Source organism: Perognathus longimembris, chromosome 18, assembly GCF_023159225.1.
Source record: "Perognathus longimembris pacificus isolate PPM17 chromosome 18, ASM2315922v1, whole genome shotgun sequence".
NCBI classification, from domain to species: domain Eukaryota; kingdom Metazoa; phylum Chordata; class Mammalia; order Rodentia; family Heteromyidae; genus Perognathus; species Perognathus longimembris.
Genome location: NC_063178.1, coordinates 21,887,408 through 21,906,584, shown reverse-complemented (window position 1 = coordinate 21,906,584; position 19,177 = coordinate 21,887,408). Strand labels below are relative to the sequence as shown.

Genomic DNA, 19,177 nt, shown 5'->3' with positions numbered 1-19,177 from the left:
GAGATCTGAGAATCTTGGTTCAAAGCCAGCTCAGGCAGGAATGTCCACGAGACGCTCATCTCTCACCACCAAAAAGCCACAAATGAAGTGGAGCTGTTGCTTAAGTGGCAGAGTGCCAGTGTTGAGAGAAAAAGGCATGGGGAAAGCACCCAGTTCAAGCCCCGTTATGGGCATGTTAGCTTCAAGCTCCAGGGTTAAGAACAGTGACATGAGATGTAGTCTCATAAGGAATTCCACTGGCTCTTGAATTAGACCAAGTGGGAAGGACTGTGTTTGGGTTCTAATAGGGCCTAATCAAGGGTGAACCACAGAATCCAGTATCCTCTTTCTCCTCCAATGATGATGATGATTTTAAATTACTCAGCGGAACAGATGATCTTCCTCACCCTTGAAAATTGAGGCACCGATGCTTGTGTTTGTGCAAACTTTTTCTTATTTGATGGATGTCACTTGAGCCTCTTTACTGGCCTTGCCAAGGCAGAACCATAAAGAAATAAGCAATGAACACCCTGCACCCATGCAGAGCGGTGGTTCCCAGCACTCACTCTTTTCCACCTTCATCCGCTTGGACTCCATGAAGGCCACGTTCAGCCTCTGCTCCGTGTACTCCTGGAGGAGATCCTCTCTTGCCGCCAACATTTTCAAGGGGTTTTTGGAAGCCTGGACTCGGCGCTTGGGCCTAACAGCACGCTTGTGCTCCGCCACGGATGACGTTAATCTGTGGGGCCAAGCAGAGTTGGGTTTGAAGGCTGCGACAACAGTCACGCCTGGTGTGTTTGCGGCTCTTGGACCCAGAGTAATGGGTTCTGTAGTAGCATCGCCTCGATTTCATGAGTGGGAGTACGGCATCGCCCACTCTTACTTACCTGACAAGAAGTCACAGACTCACGGAGGTAAGGGGATGTTCTACTTAGTGGCTGTCTCGGGCTCCAAAGGCAGCGTGTCCTCCACGGGACAGCTCTAGGGGCTGGGGCCTGATGTCTGTCTTCCTTCCACCATGCCCTGTCCTAAGTCTCTCTTTGGAAGGGCACCCCTGTGCACACTGCTTCCACACGAAGCCATTGTCCTCAGTTCCACCCTTGCTGCTCCAGGCGAAAATGTCACTCTACACAATAGCTTTTCAGTTCCATCACTGCGTGCGCGCGCGCGCGCGTGTGTTTGTGTGTGTGTGTGTGTGTGTGTGTGTGTGTCGGTACAAGGGACTTGAAGCAGGGCACTCTCCTCCCTTAGCTTTTTTATTTTTTTGCTCCAAGTGGAACTCTACCACTTGAGCCACACCTCCACTACCTGTTCCTTGCTGGCTAATGGGGACAGGAGTCTTTCGGATTTGCCTGCTCAGGATGGCTTCAAGCCTTGCTCGATCCTCAGATCTCAGCAGCTAGTGTTACAGGTGTGAGCCACTGGTGTCTGACAATAACCACAATATTAAAGGTGGCAGCGCGATCAAAGGGGTCTGCCGACCACCTGCGAGTCCCCCGGAACGCCTTCGCTAGCGTGGGCAGAAGAGCCACCGGGGAGCTCGCGGAGGACGCGGCCACGGGCGGCCGAGGCTCCGGAAGCTGAGCTCCCACTCACCGGCCGGGAATCCTCCCCGCCCCCCCCCCCCCCGCACGTTTCTTTGGCTGAAGCTCCTTTGTCTTAGGCATTTCTAGGGCAGTTGCGACTGGCAGGATCCCGATCTCACCATCACTTTTCAGGGAGGTTTGTTACGTTCTTAGGCGAAGAGACATGGGTGGGAATCGTTGAGAATATCCTCAGATCTACTGATTTTATACATTATTATAAACTAGGCCACCTACCCACTCCTGGCGTTGTAGCCTTATGGGTGACGCTAGTTTGATAGAATAGGGTGAACTTCCGTGGCGCACACAGCCCGGAGGACACGGGCTTTATCTGCCCAGACCCATAACGTGTCTGCAGGGAGACGGATTGCCATGAAGAACTCGGTCCCAGAGTTCCTGGTGGAAGCATTGTGGGAAGGAGGAGAGGGAAGTGTTTCTCGGGGGGCAGGAGGGGGGAAACAGAGGCAGGAACAACTCACTTGGGTGCGTAAGGGTCGAAAATAACATCGAAGTCTTCATCTAGCTCCACGGGGCTCTTGGGGAGGTTGGAGTCTATGCTGCGGTAGAATTTGGTGAAGGTTTCATCGTCATCCGGCTTCATCACTTCCTTCACAGACTTTCCGGTGACAGTCAGGACCGTTTCCTGCATCCCACCCACTGTCAATCAACGAACGAGCAACGTCAGAATGTAAGAGGATGTAAAAAACGTTTTGTTTTTTTATTTAATTCAGGCATGCGTATGATTGAACGTCCCTGATGTAGTACATTATCAAGTAAAACCCAGAGCCTGACATTCTAAACTGTCTTGATCACAGCTTTGGGTTTTGAAAGCTAACAGCAAAGATGACAACAATAGAGTGATTCGTAAGGCCATCATAGAAAGAAGACAATTTAGCAGGAGGGCAAGCAATCAGAACTAGGATTTGGAGACTCTGATAGAGAAGCAGTTTTGTTTTGTTTTTTTTTTTAAGGTTTTCTTAGCTACTGATTGTAAATACAAATCATGAGATGATAAAAGAGAAGCCTGGTCTGGTCTTACCTTTGTTATTTAGCCTTCGTAGAAAGGTTTCCAGCTTGTCTAGCTTCAGGTCTGATTCCAATTGCATATCTGGCCTGGCTTCAATATCTAATTAAGTAGAAAGCATCGGTAAGCGAGTGGTACCGAACCCTGGGAGCAGAAGCCTGCGGTGCCCTGGGGACCCTGGCGACTTACCTTCTAGGGGCTTGGACACTGGCGTGGTGCCCCTCGACTTATTGCACAGAGGGGATGAGACCGGAGTTATGGCAGTAGGTGATGCCAAGCCTGAGGAACAAATAACACAGTGAGACAGCAGGTTAAAATTATTCTGGAAGTTTCTAGGACGCGATGCCTTCATCTCCACGAGTACCTTGTAGATTGTACAATCCATGCATGTGTGTGTATGTGTGTGTACTCAGACAAATGCATCTGCCAGCTACTCTGACTCTGCAGGGGCAACTGTAACTGTGGCTAGCATTTCGCTGTTTGTAAGAACTGTGCACTCCTGAGCTAATCCATCAAACACACAATAGGGGCGCAGGAAAACAAGCCTGTGACCTATAGATGGAAAAAGAGGCTGTGCTACGCAATCAGAATGTACTTGGATGGAGCTGCAAGTTTTGAAGGCCTTTTCTGGGTGTCGGGGCGACAGAAGAAGCACAGATGTGCTATTAGAGAGGAAGCTCACGCCTGTCATCCAGCTACTCAGGAGGCTGAGATCTGAAGACAGTGGTTGAAAGCCAGCCCGGGTAGGAAAGTCTATGAGACTTATCTCCAACGAAGCACCACAAAAAGCCAAAAATGGAGCCATGGCTCAAGTGTTGGAGGGTTAGCTGTGAGCAAAAGAGCACAGGGCAGAGTCTAGGCCCTGAGTTCAAGCCACAGGACCAGCACGCACGCACGCACACACACGCGCACGCGCACACACACTCACAGACACACACATGAATGAGCTGTGTTACATTAGCTGAAAGTGGTCCCTGGTATTGGGGGTTACAGAGACAGTTTGGTCTTATGGGACAAATAGTCTGTAACCCAAAGAGCACTGAGTTTTCAGAAGAAAGACACAGGAGAGTGAGTGTTACCCTGGTTTTGTATTGTTGGGGATCATACTCAACAATCCCTTCTCTACCAAAAAAATCCAAAATAAACAGTGGTTCTGAGAAAGAATTTGTTGAAGTCATCTTAGCAGATTTGTAATTGCTTCTGAAATCTACAATTGCCCTCGATTTCCAAACGGGAAAGTTTTGAAATTGTGGCAAGTGGAATCACACTTAATCTCGCAGGTAACCCCAAAGGATGGTTACGGGGTATTTACTAGGACTAGCACATGAAACCTACCCAGCAAATACTCACCTAGCATCAGGATGCTTAAAACATGACTTCCCAGCAACCACGAGGACAACACAACAGCCTCGGTCCAGACCACACCCCGCTGCAGGTAAGCACGCGCCCCCACACAACAATGAGGACAACACAACAGCCTCGGTCCAGACCACACCCCGCTGCGGGTAAGCACGGGCAAGCACAGGCCCCCCCAAGCACACGGCGCCCGCCCGGCTCTGACCTTTCTTCACCATCCTGCCCGCCACGGTGAACTGGGTGGAGTCGTTGGCGGCGCCTCTGCCCTTGGTCTTCCACGCTTCCTCCCGCACTGTGATGAGCTGCTTCCTCTCCTCGATCGTCATCTGGCTCTCTCGACTTTCTGTGACCCGCTGTGCATGAGAGAGAAGGGAGGAGAGGGGGGGGGGAAGTAGTCACATTTCTGCCTGAAAGACGCCTCTAAATGTTGCTCGTTGTGCTTCTGGAGTAAACCCTGCTGCTTCCGTTTCCAGGCCATTGGTGGCTTTGGCCTGTCGCTGGGAACAGAGTAGCTAACCAAGGGGAAGGGAGCTGGAGAAGGACCGGCAGAAGACTCTGGGCTGGGACTGGAACGGGATGACAAGGTTAGGGCTGAAAGGGACAGGCCAGACTGCAAGCAATGGGGGGAGCTGGGAGGGAGGGGGGCAGGGAGGAAGAGTGTAGGTGACAGAGAGTGCGACAGCAAAGTGAAACATCGTGAGGTTTCTTCCCTCTTCTTGACTGCTTTGACTACAAAGCCCCTCCCTACATGAGGGCAGAGGATAGGGCAAGAAGCGGGAGGGAGAGAGGAGAGGGAGAGAAGGGAAGAGGGAGGAGAAGGGGCGGGGGGAGGTATGGAGAAGAAGACCAGAGCTGAGGAAGGAAGAGAGGAAATGAGCACTTCTGAGAGCAGGAAGAACCTCCCCTGAGGACCACATGGACGTTCCCCTTGCCACAAGGTCCCTGAGAGCTTGTGATGCCTCCTGGGTTTTCCCTTTTGCTTTTACCTGGGTATCTGAATGGCCCTGAGAGACACCATTTCTACTGGGGCATTTACTTTCCAGTTGTGCCTGAGCACTCCTTCACTTTCGCCATTTCTCCAGCTGCTCTTCCTTTCTGAGGAATTGAGGCCTAGGGGTACTTTCGGCAGAAATGCAGCCCCAGGGCTCAGTGATTTTCCTATCTCTGTAGCTTTCCTCCCACTACATGAGGTGGTCCTTTTGGGACCAACAGGAAATAATTTTCAGATTCACGAAGGGCAGGAAGACACCAAAGATGGCCACAGTTAATTTTCTTAATTATGATCACGGTCTTCCCAATCATCTCATCTTAATTATAAGGACTTCTTTCATAGGATTCTTCACTGGACCATCACAGCCGGAAGTCATTTTGAAATCCTTGGTAATTTAAGTTAGGTTACGAATCTTTCCTAAAGGAATAGGATGACTACATGAAAGACACGGTCCTGGCTTGGATCTTTCATATGGTAGGATAAAAAAAGACAGTATTAGGGGGAAATGACACAATATGAACAAAGATGTGGAAATATGAGGTTTAGGAATATGGAGAGAGGGGGAGAGACAGGCAGAGAGGAGGAGGATAGAGTGTGTGAGTGTCTGTGTGTGTGTGTGTGTGTGTGTGTGTGTGTGTGTGTGTATGCACATCAGGGAGTGAAACCATTGGGAAGAAAAGTGGATTTTTCTCCTAGGACATAGATTTAGTAGGAAACAGGATAAAACCATATAAAAGACCAGTCAGTAAAAAGGTTTTTACATTGTCACGTGTTACTGATACGTTTGCTTCCCTCCCACATCTCCTGAAAAATGATAATTGTGATACAGTAAGAGTGTAACTGACTTGTGTTTTTAATATTAGAGCATATTGGGGCTGGGGATATAGCCTAGTGGCAAGAGTGCCTGCCTCGGATACACGAGGCCCTAGGTTCGATTCCCCAGCACCACATATACAGAAAACGGCCAGAAGCGGCGCTGTGGCTCAAGTGGCAGAGTGCTAGCCTTGAGCGGGAAGAAGCCAGGGACAGTGCTCAGGCCCTGAGTCCAAGGCCCAGGACTGGCCAAAAAAAAAAAAATGATTAGAGCATATTGAAGGGTAAAACACTTGCACAACTAGAAAGCTTCAAGGAAAGAAAATCTTGTGATGTAGCTTTGAAGGTTTTACCTTAAGTCTAGTTCAACTGTAGAAAGGAATCATAAGAGTGCGGTGTTAACTAATAGAAATAGAAGAAATGGCAGGGTGGTCCAGTGATGTCACTTGGTGAAATGTGTGGATTCAGCTTTGAGTTCTCCTCGGGAGAATGTTGAGTGTCAGGAAAAGGTGACAAGACCACAGGGCCTCAGAGTAACCATAACCAAGTCTCATCACATCAGCCAGCTCAGAAAATAAAAAAGACGAAAACAAAGCAAAGTCTCATTCTAGCTCGGCCCCGAGGGATGTGAGAAAGCCAAGACTGTGTGTTGCTTCTGCTTCTATTTACACAAAGCTTGTGTTCTGTGCAAACATGCTGCCCTCGTCCCTGAAGCTTCCTATCATTCAACGTGAAGACATCGGCATTGTTGCAGGAGAGAGCAAAGGAGCACTGGTGAGCTAGCAGGTAAAATACTCCCATTTCTCTAGGAAAATTGTTTATATATACATACACATATATGATAATGTGTTATATATTATATAAAATATATACTGTATATGTAAATATTAAGACAAGGTAGCTCCTGATGGCTTCAAACTCATGATCCTTCTGCCTCAGCCTCCCAAGTCCTAAAGAGCTGGGATTACAGACAGGCACGTGTCATTAGGTCTAGGTCTCCGTGCCTTAAATTTTGAAATAACAACACATAAGTTGCCCTAGGTAGATGTCATTTTTCTTTGAGCTTAAGATGGAGAGAATTGAGTGTGGTGATGTATATTTGTAATCTCAGCACTTAGGAGGCAAAGGCAGAAGATAATGAGTCTGAGGCAAGCTTGGGTTACAGAGAGAGACCTTTTCTCAAATAAACCAGAGTGGGGGGGAGAGTAGAGGAAGGAGGAGAGGGAGTGGGAGAAGGAGAGAGAGAGAGGGTGAGAGGGGAAGAAGAGGAACGTAGGCCCCATGTTCATGAATGGGATGGCTCAATGTTGTCTAGACATCAGTTTTTCCCAACTCAATCTATACATCAAGAAAGTCTCAGAAGCACAGCCCTACATTTCCCAGCTATCGACAAGCAAATCCTAAAGTTTATACATCACACACAACAGAAAACTGAGGAAAGATAAAGTCATGGGTTCAGATTAGGTATAGCGAGGATGCAGAAGAAAGTGGGGGGTCTGGGTTTTCTCTCTTTTACAGGGCTGCTTTAACAGTTGATGTCAAATGGCCTCCTCCTCACTGTGTCTTTCTCCCTGGTTCACCCATCGCGAAGACTGCCTCTACTGTATCCATTATTCCGCCAAGCTAAGCCAGACCACATCTTTGCTGAGCTGGACCAAGGAACACCATAGTACATTTTGTAAGCTCCTGATGTAACACAGGATTTAATGCTTGGTGACTAAAAGCAGCAGCTCGGCCCTTAAATTAGTTTCACGACTGTGAGGGGTAAACACACATAAAAACCATAGGCACACATAATCATAGATAGGCACAGTCACACAAACACACACATGGTGCAAAACAGCGAAGAACTCATTTTGCCAAACAGAACCGAAGTCCTTCCCGACCGCTCAGAAATTGCAATGAGGCTTCATTAGAGTAGGCTTTTCCTCACCTGATTAATAGTTACAAAAGACAGGTATTTATGGGCAGCAGGTATAGCAGGAGAATAAGTAGAAGCAAATACAGGTTCCTATAGATCAAAGCAAGAAGATTAGAGATGAAAAGAATGATTACAGGGTGGGTAGGTGGGTGAGATGGGGTAATGTGATAGAGACAAAACAATGAAAGCTCTACTAGAAGCTTAATTGACTCATTGCAATTTCTTTTTTTTCCCCCTTTTTTTGTGCTGGTCTTGGGGCTTAAAATCAAAGCCCAGGGACTGTCACTGAGCCTCTTTGCTCAAGGCTAGTACTCTACCATTTGAGCCATAGCTCTACTTCCGCCTTCTCGGTGTTTAATCGGAGATAAGACTCTCCAGGCTAGCTTCCATCCTCGATCCTCAGATCTCAGCCTCCTGAGTAGCTGGGATTATAGGTGTGAGCCACTGGGGCCTGGCTTCAGTTTGCTTTTGAAAGAGGGTCCTTCCACGAATGCCAGTACAAATCAGTTCCTCTGTGGGGCACATGCGCGTGTCAGCTTTGTGTCGATGGATGGGGAGTGGGAAGGCTACTGCAATTCACACGCGATGCTTGGTTATCAAGGGGGGATTTGTGGCTTTCACTGGCAATGTTAGCATTTCACACACACAAAAACCACCCTCTGTAAGATGTTTCTGGTAGCGAAATAAAACGAACTTAAGAATACAGGCTCGGCTTTTCGTGCCGTCTAAAGGCTGTTATGCTCACACGAACCAAACACAAAGGAAGAAGGACCCAGGAGGCCCATCCGGGATCAGAATGAGCTGGGACTGGCGGTAACCCCGGCTTGTCGTCTAGAGGAAGTGCTAGCTGCTGCACAGGCCCCGGAAGGGACAATCGTCTAGCTTGGAGAAAGGAGAAGCTGGGACCCATTTGAATGACTGTAGCTATTTCCTTTGTGCTGGTACGGAGGCTTGAACTCATGACCTTGCACTCTCTATTGGCTGGTGCTCTACCACTTGAGCCATACCTCTATTTCCTTGAGTTAATACAAAAAACCAGCCCAAATCTGGAAGTCCCCCCCCCCAAATCTTTTTCAGGTATCCTAGAATAAACTTAGCTCATTACAACACTACATTCTTTGCCCAGAGGCATCTCATCCCCCCATGCTTTTGATGTTTAGGATGTAACATCTCGAACCGAGCATGCTCAGTAAGGTGCCGGTCTCTGCATGACTGTATCTGCAAGTTTCCGCAGCAAGAGGCTCCTATTCGCTTTGTTCACAGCATTGCACCTCTGAGAATTTTCTCGAGTGCCCGTCTCAGCAGCTTCAAATCCCACACTTTCCTTCCCTCTTTCACACCCTGGTTGTGCTCAGGGGCTTTGCCATCACCCAGGGGGAGGCTCCACTGTGCTCAGTTACAGAGAGACCCCTGTGTGGAAGGCGGGCTTACCCAGAGTAGATTAGAAATGGCATTATCATCCGCAAATCCTGCTTCTTCCTACAGGTTAAAACAAACAGAAGACACGGGCAGAGGATGGGAAGAGAAGAGTCTAGTTAGGGCGTCGCCGTCATTGGCAGGGATTTCATGCCTAGGTTTAGTTAGAAGCATGCACGTGCTCACAGTTCAGGGGTATAAACACCGGGAGAACTCATTTCCTAGAGGATCTTGGAGATGGCACCCCGTAGCCTTGCGGCTCCCTCTTTTCCCTCTCCCTCTTTTGTATTGCTTTCATTCGTCACAGTGGTGATTGGGAATTTCAGTGACAGAGGCAGTGACAGTAAGAACATGCAGGATTTGCCTTCCTTGAATTTTTAGGACCTTGTTTTGGATCTGAGCTGAACCTCCTAAGGACTGAGTCAGAATAGGACAGCCCCTCCTCCTCTGGGACTCAGAAACAGATGCCAGCTTGTAAGGGCCAATTCTGTAAAGGATATGGCAGGAAAGTCTGATACACTGAAAGGTTATTTTTTACAAAACAACACAGGACAGGTAAGTAGGATTGGAATTTTAAATACTTATTGTATGGAAATAAAGAACCACAATATCACCAAGAGATTCTCATCAAATCACTGCTCTAAGTGATCTCTCCCCCCTCTCTCTTTTCTGATGAAATGATTTACTGTGGAGGAAAGAAGACACAAACCATACCCAGTGACACATACTCCGCTCAGTATGGACTAGGCCCATGCTACAAACAAAATGAGGTTTATAGTGCTTAAAACTAATTACACATACTACAAAGAAACAGATGTGCTCAAGTCACAGGAGAAGGGAGGCAATGGAGATAGTAGAAAGACTAAAAATGTTCCCCCCTGCCCACAGGAAATGCCTACAAACTAGGGAAATATTGAATGCTCTCAAATTCCAAACCATCAATAAAACTGAAAAAAAAAATGGAATAAAACTGAAAAAGCAAGGAACTGCCGTTCCGTTCTTTACTTCCGGGGACACGACCGGAAGGACTCACAGCTCTTCAGTGTTATTTACAGGCCCAAACAGAAGCGCATTACTGTATAGGGCAGGGCCTCAACGAGATGCTCATGACAGCGGCTCAGTTTCTTTTCCTTTCACACAACTCGTGGGCAAATAAAATAGGTATACTTTACACTTTTTTTTCTAAAACAATGGGGACATTTAAATTCCCATGTGGCCGCTAGGATGTCATTTTCGAGTGGTTGCTACCTGCTGTACAGCTGCGTTCTCACGGGACTGAAGGTTACGACTTACACAGTTGTCACACCGTGCCGCGCCCCTTCCTGGGTAATCACAGCTGCCATTCTTGGGTCTCCACTTACCACACACAGAAGGGGACCCCAGCTGGGACGTGTTTGGTGACCACAACGATGTGCTGTTTGATGAATTCAGAAACTAGGAAGTGATGGTCTGATCATAAAATCAGCTCCTTTTCACTCTAACTGGTAATGGTTCTGATAACTGTATTTTGAGCAATAATACACGGACAAGTTTATTCCCAGCCTATCAGCGAGCTTCTGTCTGAATGGGTATGTTCTAAGTGTGTGTGTGTGTGTGTGTGTGTGTGTGTGTGTGTGTGTGTGTGTTGATACTGGGGCTGGATTTCAGGGCCTGGGGTCTATCTATCCCTTAGCTTTTTTGCTCAAGGCTGGCACGCTACCACTTGAGCCACAACACTACTTCTGGAGTTTTGCTGGTTAATTGCAGATAACAGTCTCATAAACCTTTGTGCCTGGGCTCACTTTGAACCTCCATCCTCCAAGCTCAGCCTCCTGAGTAGCTAAGACTATACGTGTGAGCTGCCAGCATCTGGCCACAAAAATGTCTTTCTCCAGATCAACGGACCCCTTTTCAAGCACTCCTGGCTGGCGAGGGACCGCCTCTGCGTGCAGGGATTATCAGAGGCCACAAGAAAACCACTTGACCTCAACAGAACCTGAGCTTTCCCAACATGGCAAGGGCCGAAAATAGATGAACTCAAACCTACCCTCAGAGAGCTTATTGGTTCAGATCACGGCGAACTAGGCCATCAAAGAGGGGTAAGACTCAGGAGTTCACGGTGGCTGCAGACCCACGAGCCCAGCAAAGCCCCTCACATACGCAAGCCCCAGCTCCCTAGAGACCCTGAGCTTGAACCACACCCCTGGGTTTCTTCCCCAGGGTTAGCAATGACAGGGCAACGTGCATCTTTTGTCTCCTAAACACCTCAGCCTTGTCTTTGGGGGGTTTGGACTCAGCCCCTACACCCAGCCTTCTGGTATTTACTACCCAAGCCCATCCACCACTTCCTCAGTGGGTGGGCAAGAGAGATCTACCATTCACATCGGCATCCATCTTGCTTGGGGCTTGTTAGGCTCAACTCAATTTTCATCTGTCTATAGGGGATGGTCGGCCTCTGAAAGGCTGGGGACTCTATGCCTTTCAAGATGGCCAACAGGGCACTCAGCTGCTGTTTGGAACCTGAGCTTAGTGGTGACAGCTTTGTCACTAAGTTATGTACTAAAGTCATTTTTAAATCAATGGTTTTAGAATTTTTTTTTTGAGGTGTGGGGATTAAACCTAGAGCTTCATACATGCTAGGCAAGTGCTCTATCACCAAGACATCCCCAGCTGCAAGATTCTTTTAATTAAATAGAGTTTGTGGGTGAATGGATAAATTATTTAAGGGATTCAGCTCTCTTTTATCTTAAAACCTACATTTATACTGTAGCGTTGAGTTGTATGTAATTGAAAACATGACATGTTTTTAGTTATTATCTTTAACACCAGAAAAATGAGGGCTCGAATTGCCATTCCGGTGTCACCTTTTTAGATACAGAAGTGCCATAGAAATAAAATAGCGTCAAGATGACTAACGGACTATACAATCTCATTTTTACATAAGGAGATCTTCATGTACAATAGTCACTTTCATAATTTCTGTTTTCCATAGATACTTGGTTTATTTTCATTTTTTGTTTGTTTTGTTTTGGGGCTTGGACTCAGGGCCTGAGCACTGTCCCTGGCTTTGTTTTTTGCTCAAAGCTAGCACTCTACCACTTTAGCCAAAGCACAACTTCTGGGTTTTTTTTTTTTTTCTGTTTATGTGGTGCTGAGGAATCGAACCAAAGGCTTCGTGCATGCTAGTCAAGCCCTCTACCACTAAGCCACGTTCCCAGCCCCTTATTTTCACTTCTGAGATGGGCTCTTGCTATGTTCCTCAAGCTGGTCTTGAACCTGTGAGCTCATGTGGCGGATTGCTGGGACTATAGGCATTGGAAGTTTATTTGCGATCCAGAAGGCCCCAGGTGATCAAGCAGTTGAGAATATTTATTTTCTCCTTTCTCCTAGAAATTGGGTAGTGGGTGTGGCCTGTAGCCAGCAAGCGCATTGCTGTCTAGAGTGCTAGCCAGCAGTTTTGAAAATATGTAGTAACTGGCCAGAGGCTGGCCGTCATTATGTTGGTAATTTAACAAGTCATTAATATTCTTCCACATGAAATGTTTGCTAGCACTGATCACCGCATGTAACTTTTATTTAGTAAGATTAATTCAATAAAAGGCATACCTCTTTATTAGGAAACAGGCTCAGAATTACTCAGAAGGTGTTCACAGATTATAGCTATATCCTTAATTTCTGACTTAAGGTCTTAAATCTCTGCACAGGAAACCCAAATCCACATTTTGTAAGTAACAGACAAGCTGTTAATAGTGAGTTAGCGTTTTGCATTGGGGCTTTTTTTTGTGTGTGTGTGCTGTTGCTGGGGCTCGAACTCAGGGCCTAGGCACCCTCCTTTAGCTTTTGCACTCAAGGTTGGTGCTCTACCACTTGAGTCCTAGCTCCACTTCTGGCTTTTGCTGGTTCATTAGAGGTTGCCCCTTGGACCTTCCTGTTCAGGCTGGCTTTGAACTGTCATCTTCCTATCGTAGCCCCCTGAGTAGCTGGGATTAAAGACACGGGCCACCAGTGTCCCACTCTTTGGAAAGCCAGAATTCATTTAAGAACGCCTGAGCACTTGGAAATAGGCCCTCGCGTGCGGAGGCATCATGCGCGGTGCCGTTAGGGCCCTAACGTCGTAGGACGTGGCCTTGCGATCAACTTCAGCAGCTCTGTGCGAGCTAAGCGTGTTCCCAAGGCGTTAGTGCTCCCTAGAGGAGGACTCGATTAACCCAGACGTGCTTGGGCGCGGGGCACACTGGCCAGCGTGATGGGAAGCCAGGAGGGGCTCTGCCCTCGCGTGGACACGTTACCTTCTTCTTCAGGGACTGCTCTGTTTCCTGGACGTGTAGGCTGCTGCTGGCAGACGCCTTGACGCATTCCTGCTTTCGGTGCAGTCGGTTCTTCCAGTCTTCCTCGCCACTCTTCTTCAGCAGGGCCAACCTGGAAGGAAAACAGACCAGCCTAAGACTTCAGCACCAAACCCGGAGAACTTCCAAGTCCTTTCTCTAACGGGGTCCCGGAGACTTTTCAGCTGATGACGTAGTAAGGCTAAGCATGGAATTTCCAGATAAGAGAAGCATCATCATTCCAGCAGGGGAATAATATATATCTGCTTTTTATGTTGACTGTGGGCTGAGGACAGTTTAAGACTAACCAACCCCAAAGAAAAATGTCTTCTAGTGACCCCTGCTGGCCACTTGGTGAAATGACATTAAATGGCAAATGCTGGGCCGTTCTCTACAGAATATACTGCAGACCAGGAGTTTAAAAACCTAGTATAAAACACTGACTAGATCTTAGTATCGTGCACTTACGCTAACGGTGGATTATGGTGTTTCTTCTTCTTCTTTTCTTGTATTAGGGATCCAGTACTTCTCCTCCAAATGAAACTGATCTAACGCATACTAATATAAAAACTATTTTCAATAAACCCATTAAGAAGTATTGCTTCAGCGTTCCTCAGGGGAAAAGATACATACAAAAAAAGAATCTAATTATAAGAGGTTGGTATCTAACCCACTTTAGTTCAGCCTTCGTGGAACTTGATATTAAGCTGCTTGGCTACTGGAATCTCTGGAAAGCTACGTTCATGAACTCGAGGCTATTTCAGTTTCCTGCAGGTGTTATAAGGAATGAAGAAGTTTGAGTTGTGTTAGGCAAGCGTGGGAAAGAGTTAAAAGTAACGAGGTGATGGTCAGCAGACTCACTGGGGTGGATGCTAAAACAATTTAAAGATTTGAGGGAAAAAAATAGATCATTCTGCCCCCATCTCCCAGTCAACTCCAACATCTTTCCATCATTAATCACCACGGTATGCAAACCCAGGGCTGCACTGCTAGGTGCAATTAGGTACCATCGGCAGTTCTAGGTCATTCTGACTATTCTCTTCACCATCTCAGTAACAGATGATCGCGTGGCCCTTCTGCTAAGTTTCCTGGTTCCAGTCAATGTATGTATTGGAGACTGGGTGATAAAGCGATACTGTGATGAAAGTTCAGAACTGGAAGAGCAAATAGGATGATCAAAGCAAAAAAAAAAGAGAGAGAGAGAGAGACCTAATTTCAAAAAACAACTAGGGCAAAAAGGGCTGCAGGTGTGGGTCACGTGGTAGAGTTTTCCCTACCTAGCAAGCACAAGTCCCTGAGTTCAAATACCAATGTTGTCAAGTAAACAACAAAACCAAAAATAAAATTCTATATTAACCACGAATCCATTTTCATATACAAATGTGTATATAACCCAAATGTGCTATTTATTCTATCAAATAATGCAAAGTAAGATATGAAGAAAAGAACTCCCTAAAGGAGGTAGAAGATTTGAACTGAAACCTTCGCTACCCTCTTCCTTTCTCTTTCCATATGTGGCAGCAGAACTCAAGCACCATTCCGTAAACTGGCATAAAGCGGCCTTATCTAACCAAGCAGGCCCATGCAGACCGAGAGCCCTTTTAGTCCTGAGTTCCATTCTTTGCGGCATGGTGGTACATGCTTGTAATCCTAACTACTAAGGAGGCGATGGCAGGAGGACTGTGGTTTAAGGACAAAGTATGAAGCACAGAAATAAAGGGTGAAGCAATTCAGCAGTGATGCCCGCTAGACACTACGTTGAAAATGAACTATACAACTTGGGGGGAGGGGAGGTTCGGGAGAGAAAAACTGAGAGAAAACGAGGGGGGGGGTGGCACCGTTCAAAAAGAAATGTAGTCATTACCTGACATGTAACTGTCACCCTTTGCACATCATCACCTTTACAATAACAAAAAGGACAAAGCACACAACCCTACCTAAAAATAAACTAAAAGCAAAAGGACTGAGAGGACATAGTTCAAGTGATAGTTCAAGTGGTACAGGGCTTGTCTAGGGAGAAGGCCTGAGTTCAATCTCTAGCACACACACACACACACACACACACACACACACACGCACACGGAAGGAAGAGTTTAAAACATATTTCTACAAAGTTTAATGTCACACTGTGTGCTAGTTTATATACTTGAACTCAGAATGTAAATTCCTCTAAATGTTTCCTTTTCTATTAGATAATACTTAATATTTACCTCTTTTCCAAATATATTGACTGAGACAGTGCTATTCTAGCAGGATAAAAATCAAGTGATTCAAAGAAATAATTAGTATTTGCCTTTCTATACCAGACAATTAAAAAGAAATCATCTTTAAGCCCGGAATTGAGGCCATTAAAAATACTGAGCTGCAGTCTCAGAGTGGCTTTCCAGAATGAAGATCTCAAGAACTCAGAGCCCGGGCAGGGGGCCGGGAGCTCACACCTGCAATCCTAGCCACGCGGGAGGGTGAGATCTGAAGATTGCAGTTTGAAGCAAACAAGTCCATTAGTTGCTCATCTCCAGTGAATCAGCAGAAATCCAGACGTGGCGCTAAGGCTCCAGCGATACAATAAAGCTCAAGCCTTGAAAGAAAACACCGAAGAGCTCGAAGCCCTTCAGAACTGCGATTCTCAGCTCTCACCCTCAGCCTTCAAGTAGCTAGGATTGCAGGTGTGAACTACCTGGCCTGGCTGAGTCTTCCTCAAGAACCTTCTGGCTTTCTTATGTTCTTCCTACCTGCTCTTGGAAGCCTTTTCTATCCACCTAGGGGCGGTGCTGGCAGCATTGTCACTACCACAGAAGGACAGGGTACCATGGAAGACACAACTTCCATTATGCCTGCGGGGTATCTGTGCTCACACCCAGCCCCTGAGTGCAACGGATCCCAGCTGCTCAGGAGGCTGAGGTCTGAGGATCTTGGTTCCAAGCAAACCTGGACAGAAGAGTCTAGGAGACTCATATACAATTACCCACCCAAAACCCAGAAGCAAAGCTTTGATTCAGGTGGTAGCGTGCCAGTCTTGAATGAAAAAGTGAAGGGGCCGTACCCAGGCCTTGACTTCGAGCCCCAATAAAAAAGGACTATGCAGTCCAACTCAAATGTATTAGTCAGGTCCCTTTGGATTTCCCACTTGGCATCTGAGCAGCTGCGGAGGGTGGAAGATCTTTCCAGATGTGCTCTCTTCTGCAACGCCGCAGCGCGCCAGCCCCGCACTGGACAGCGGAGCGGGCGGTCTGGGCTGACCCATGACGACTTCCTCCGCTGCGGTGCCAACCACTGTCAGTGCTCTGACCGTCCGCCAAGGCCGAGGGCCGCTGCCGTCTGCTTAGTCTGAGGCTGTGAGTGGCGCTGCCTTAGCCTCTTGACCCCACGGCCTGGCCTGGGGCCCACAAGGCCGCCGGGGGTAGAGGGGGGTGGGGGGGTTGGGGGCGGGGGGGGGGGAAGGGCCTATGGACACAGCCCACACTGCCCGGCAGGAACGTGGGCCCTAGAGGCCCGCTCGGTTAGAACAGGTTTTTCAAGCTCTTCAGAGTCCGGGTTGGGTCAAATAGGGGATAAGCACATCCGTGTGTCTCTTGTGTCAAATAAGCTGCTTCGTTCTGTTTCTAATGTCCTCTCCTTTCAAAAACACATAGGCACCTCAGACATTTCAGCTAGAGCTGAACAACACCAAAAACGTATCGTAGGTCTTGCTGTTGGCTAGGTCGAAGTTCATGCACATACCTTCTGTTTTTAATTGTATTTACTTGGTGCCTGTTGGGCAAGAGGCATGGCTCAAGTGGTAGAACGCCAGCCCGGGGCATGCAAGCCGAGTAAGAGCGCAAAGCACTGATTTCCAGCTCCAGAACTGGTGTGCATGCTCACGTGAGTGTGCACACACACACACACACACACAGACAGAGTCACGTGACATTAATATATCCCACTGGAATTTTATCTCAGGAAAGTTTCCTGAATTAGAAAGCATTATGGGCTGGGGATATGGCCTAGTGGCAAGAGTGCCTGCCTCGGATACACGAGGCCCTAGGTTCGATTCCCCAGCACCACATATACAGAAAACGGCCAGAAGCGGCGCTGTGGCTCAAGTGGCAGAGTGCTAGCCTTGAGCGGGAAGAAGCCAGGGACAGTGCTCAGGCCCTGAGTCCAAGGCCCAGGACTGGCAAAAAAAAAAAAAAAAAAGAAAGCATTAGATCTCCTATATATGTCCTTCACCTGACATTATCAGGTACCCGCAGCTCTGGGATAAATGGTAAACCTGGGTTTTGTAGAGAAGAACCGGTGCCATGATATACCAGACTGCTGTCTGGATTCAAGAGGCTACTTTTGGGGCTGGAAATATGGCCTAGTGGCAAGAGTGCTTGCCTCCTATACATGAAGCCCTGGGTTCGATTCCTCAGCACCACATATACAGAAAACGGCTAGAGGTGGTGCTGTGGCTCAAGTGGCAGAGTGCTAGCCTTGCGCAAAAACAAAGCCAAGGACAGTGCTCAGGCCCGGAGTCCAAGGCCCAGGACTGGCAAAAAAAAGAGTCTACTTTTTCCTGTTTGACTCATCCCTGCGCCCTTCCCCTTCAGCCTGGGAGGTCCCTCTCACTGCGCATGTCAACAAAGGAAAGTCACCGAGACTTAAGTATCTCATTAATTTGTAAGGGGAAAAAAAACTGGCTATTGAATATCTTATGAATAATGTTCAAAACTTTGGCTTAAAAATAGAATTTTTGTTGTGAATTGACATATAATCTTTGGTAATTTGAAAAGTATTTAGAAAAATTAAGAGTAACGAGCGCTTGACAAAAGGAAGAGAACGTCTGGTTGGTGGGAGATGTCAGGGGTCCATGCTGGCAGAGCCTCAGGAACACACTGTACAAACAGTGCGGATAGCTGTATCTGTGAGTTGATGTGACGTTCATTCCTTCTTACTACTAGGGTATCGTATCACTGGCAGCTTTACTTAACTGTGGCTAAGGATCAACAAGGAATATCACATCCTGAAAATAATGACTTGCTACTCTCTGTATCTACCCTCTTAAAGATAATCGCTCAGTCCTATGCCATTCTTTCAGTGAAACAAGACTAAGTGTTATGTGACACCAGAATATAAGCACTCATGACATAAAACTGTAGTTCTGTGGAGAGGGCTTTCCTAGCATGAGCAAAGTCCTGGGTTAGATTCTCATTACTATAAGAAAGAACAAAAGGAAGGGAGGGAGGGAGGGAGGGAGGGAGGGAGGGAGGGAGGGAGGGAGGGAGGGAGGGAGGGAGGGAAGGAAGGAAGGAAGGAAAGAAAAAGGGAAGGAGAATTTCTACATGCTCTTCAGAAATCATCCAGCCCACTTCCTGTAAAATAAATTGGTCTTCAACCTCTGTACTTATTTGACAGTCACACACAAATGGCTGTGTACTCAATCTGAACCATGTGTCTTTGAAAAGTTAAGTTCTCACCTCTCGTTACTAGATAGTCAAAGAATTTAGTGAAAAATAAGAGATGGGGGCTAGTTGTCCATGGCTCACGCCTGTAATCCTAGCTACTCAGGTGGCTGAGATCTGAGATCATGGTTTGAAGCCAGCCCAGACAGAAAAGTCTGGGAGACTCTCATCTCCTATTAACCCCCCCGAAGCCAGAAGTGGACCTGTGGCTCAAGTGGTAGAATGCTAACCTTGAGCAAAAATCCTCAAGGACAGAGCCTAGGGCCTGAGTTTAAACCCTACGACTGGCACAAAAGAGAAAGAAAGAAAAGAAAAGAAGGAAGGAAGGAAGGAAGGAAGGAAGGAAGGAAGGAAGGAAGGAAGGAAG

General features: G+C 47.2%; 1 protein-coding gene across 2 annotated transcripts in view; it reads right to left on the bottom strand.

Moving 5' to 3' along the window:
• Svil (supervillin) overlaps positions 1–19,177 on the bottom strand; it is a 193,972-nt gene that overhangs the window by 25,409 nt on the left and 149,386 nt on the right. The window contains exons 19-25 of one of the 2 annotated variants that reach the window (XM_048367915.1): positions 13,352–13,481; positions 9,099–9,146; positions 4,148–4,295; positions 2,776–2,865; positions 2,602–2,688; positions 2,042–2,219; positions 546–718 (exon numbers count right to left, since the gene is read on the bottom strand). In XM_048367915.1, coding sequence (XP_048223872.1) covers positions 546–718; positions 2,042–2,219; positions 2,602–2,688; positions 2,776–2,865; positions 4,148–4,295; positions 9,099–9,146; positions 13,352–13,481 — 854 coding nt within the window. The remainder of the gene's footprint in view (positions 1–545; positions 719–2,041; positions 2,220–2,601; positions 2,689–2,775; positions 2,866–4,147; positions 4,296–9,098; positions 9,147–13,351; positions 13,482–19,177) is intronic. The other variant, XM_048367916.1, reaches the window with a different exon arrangement.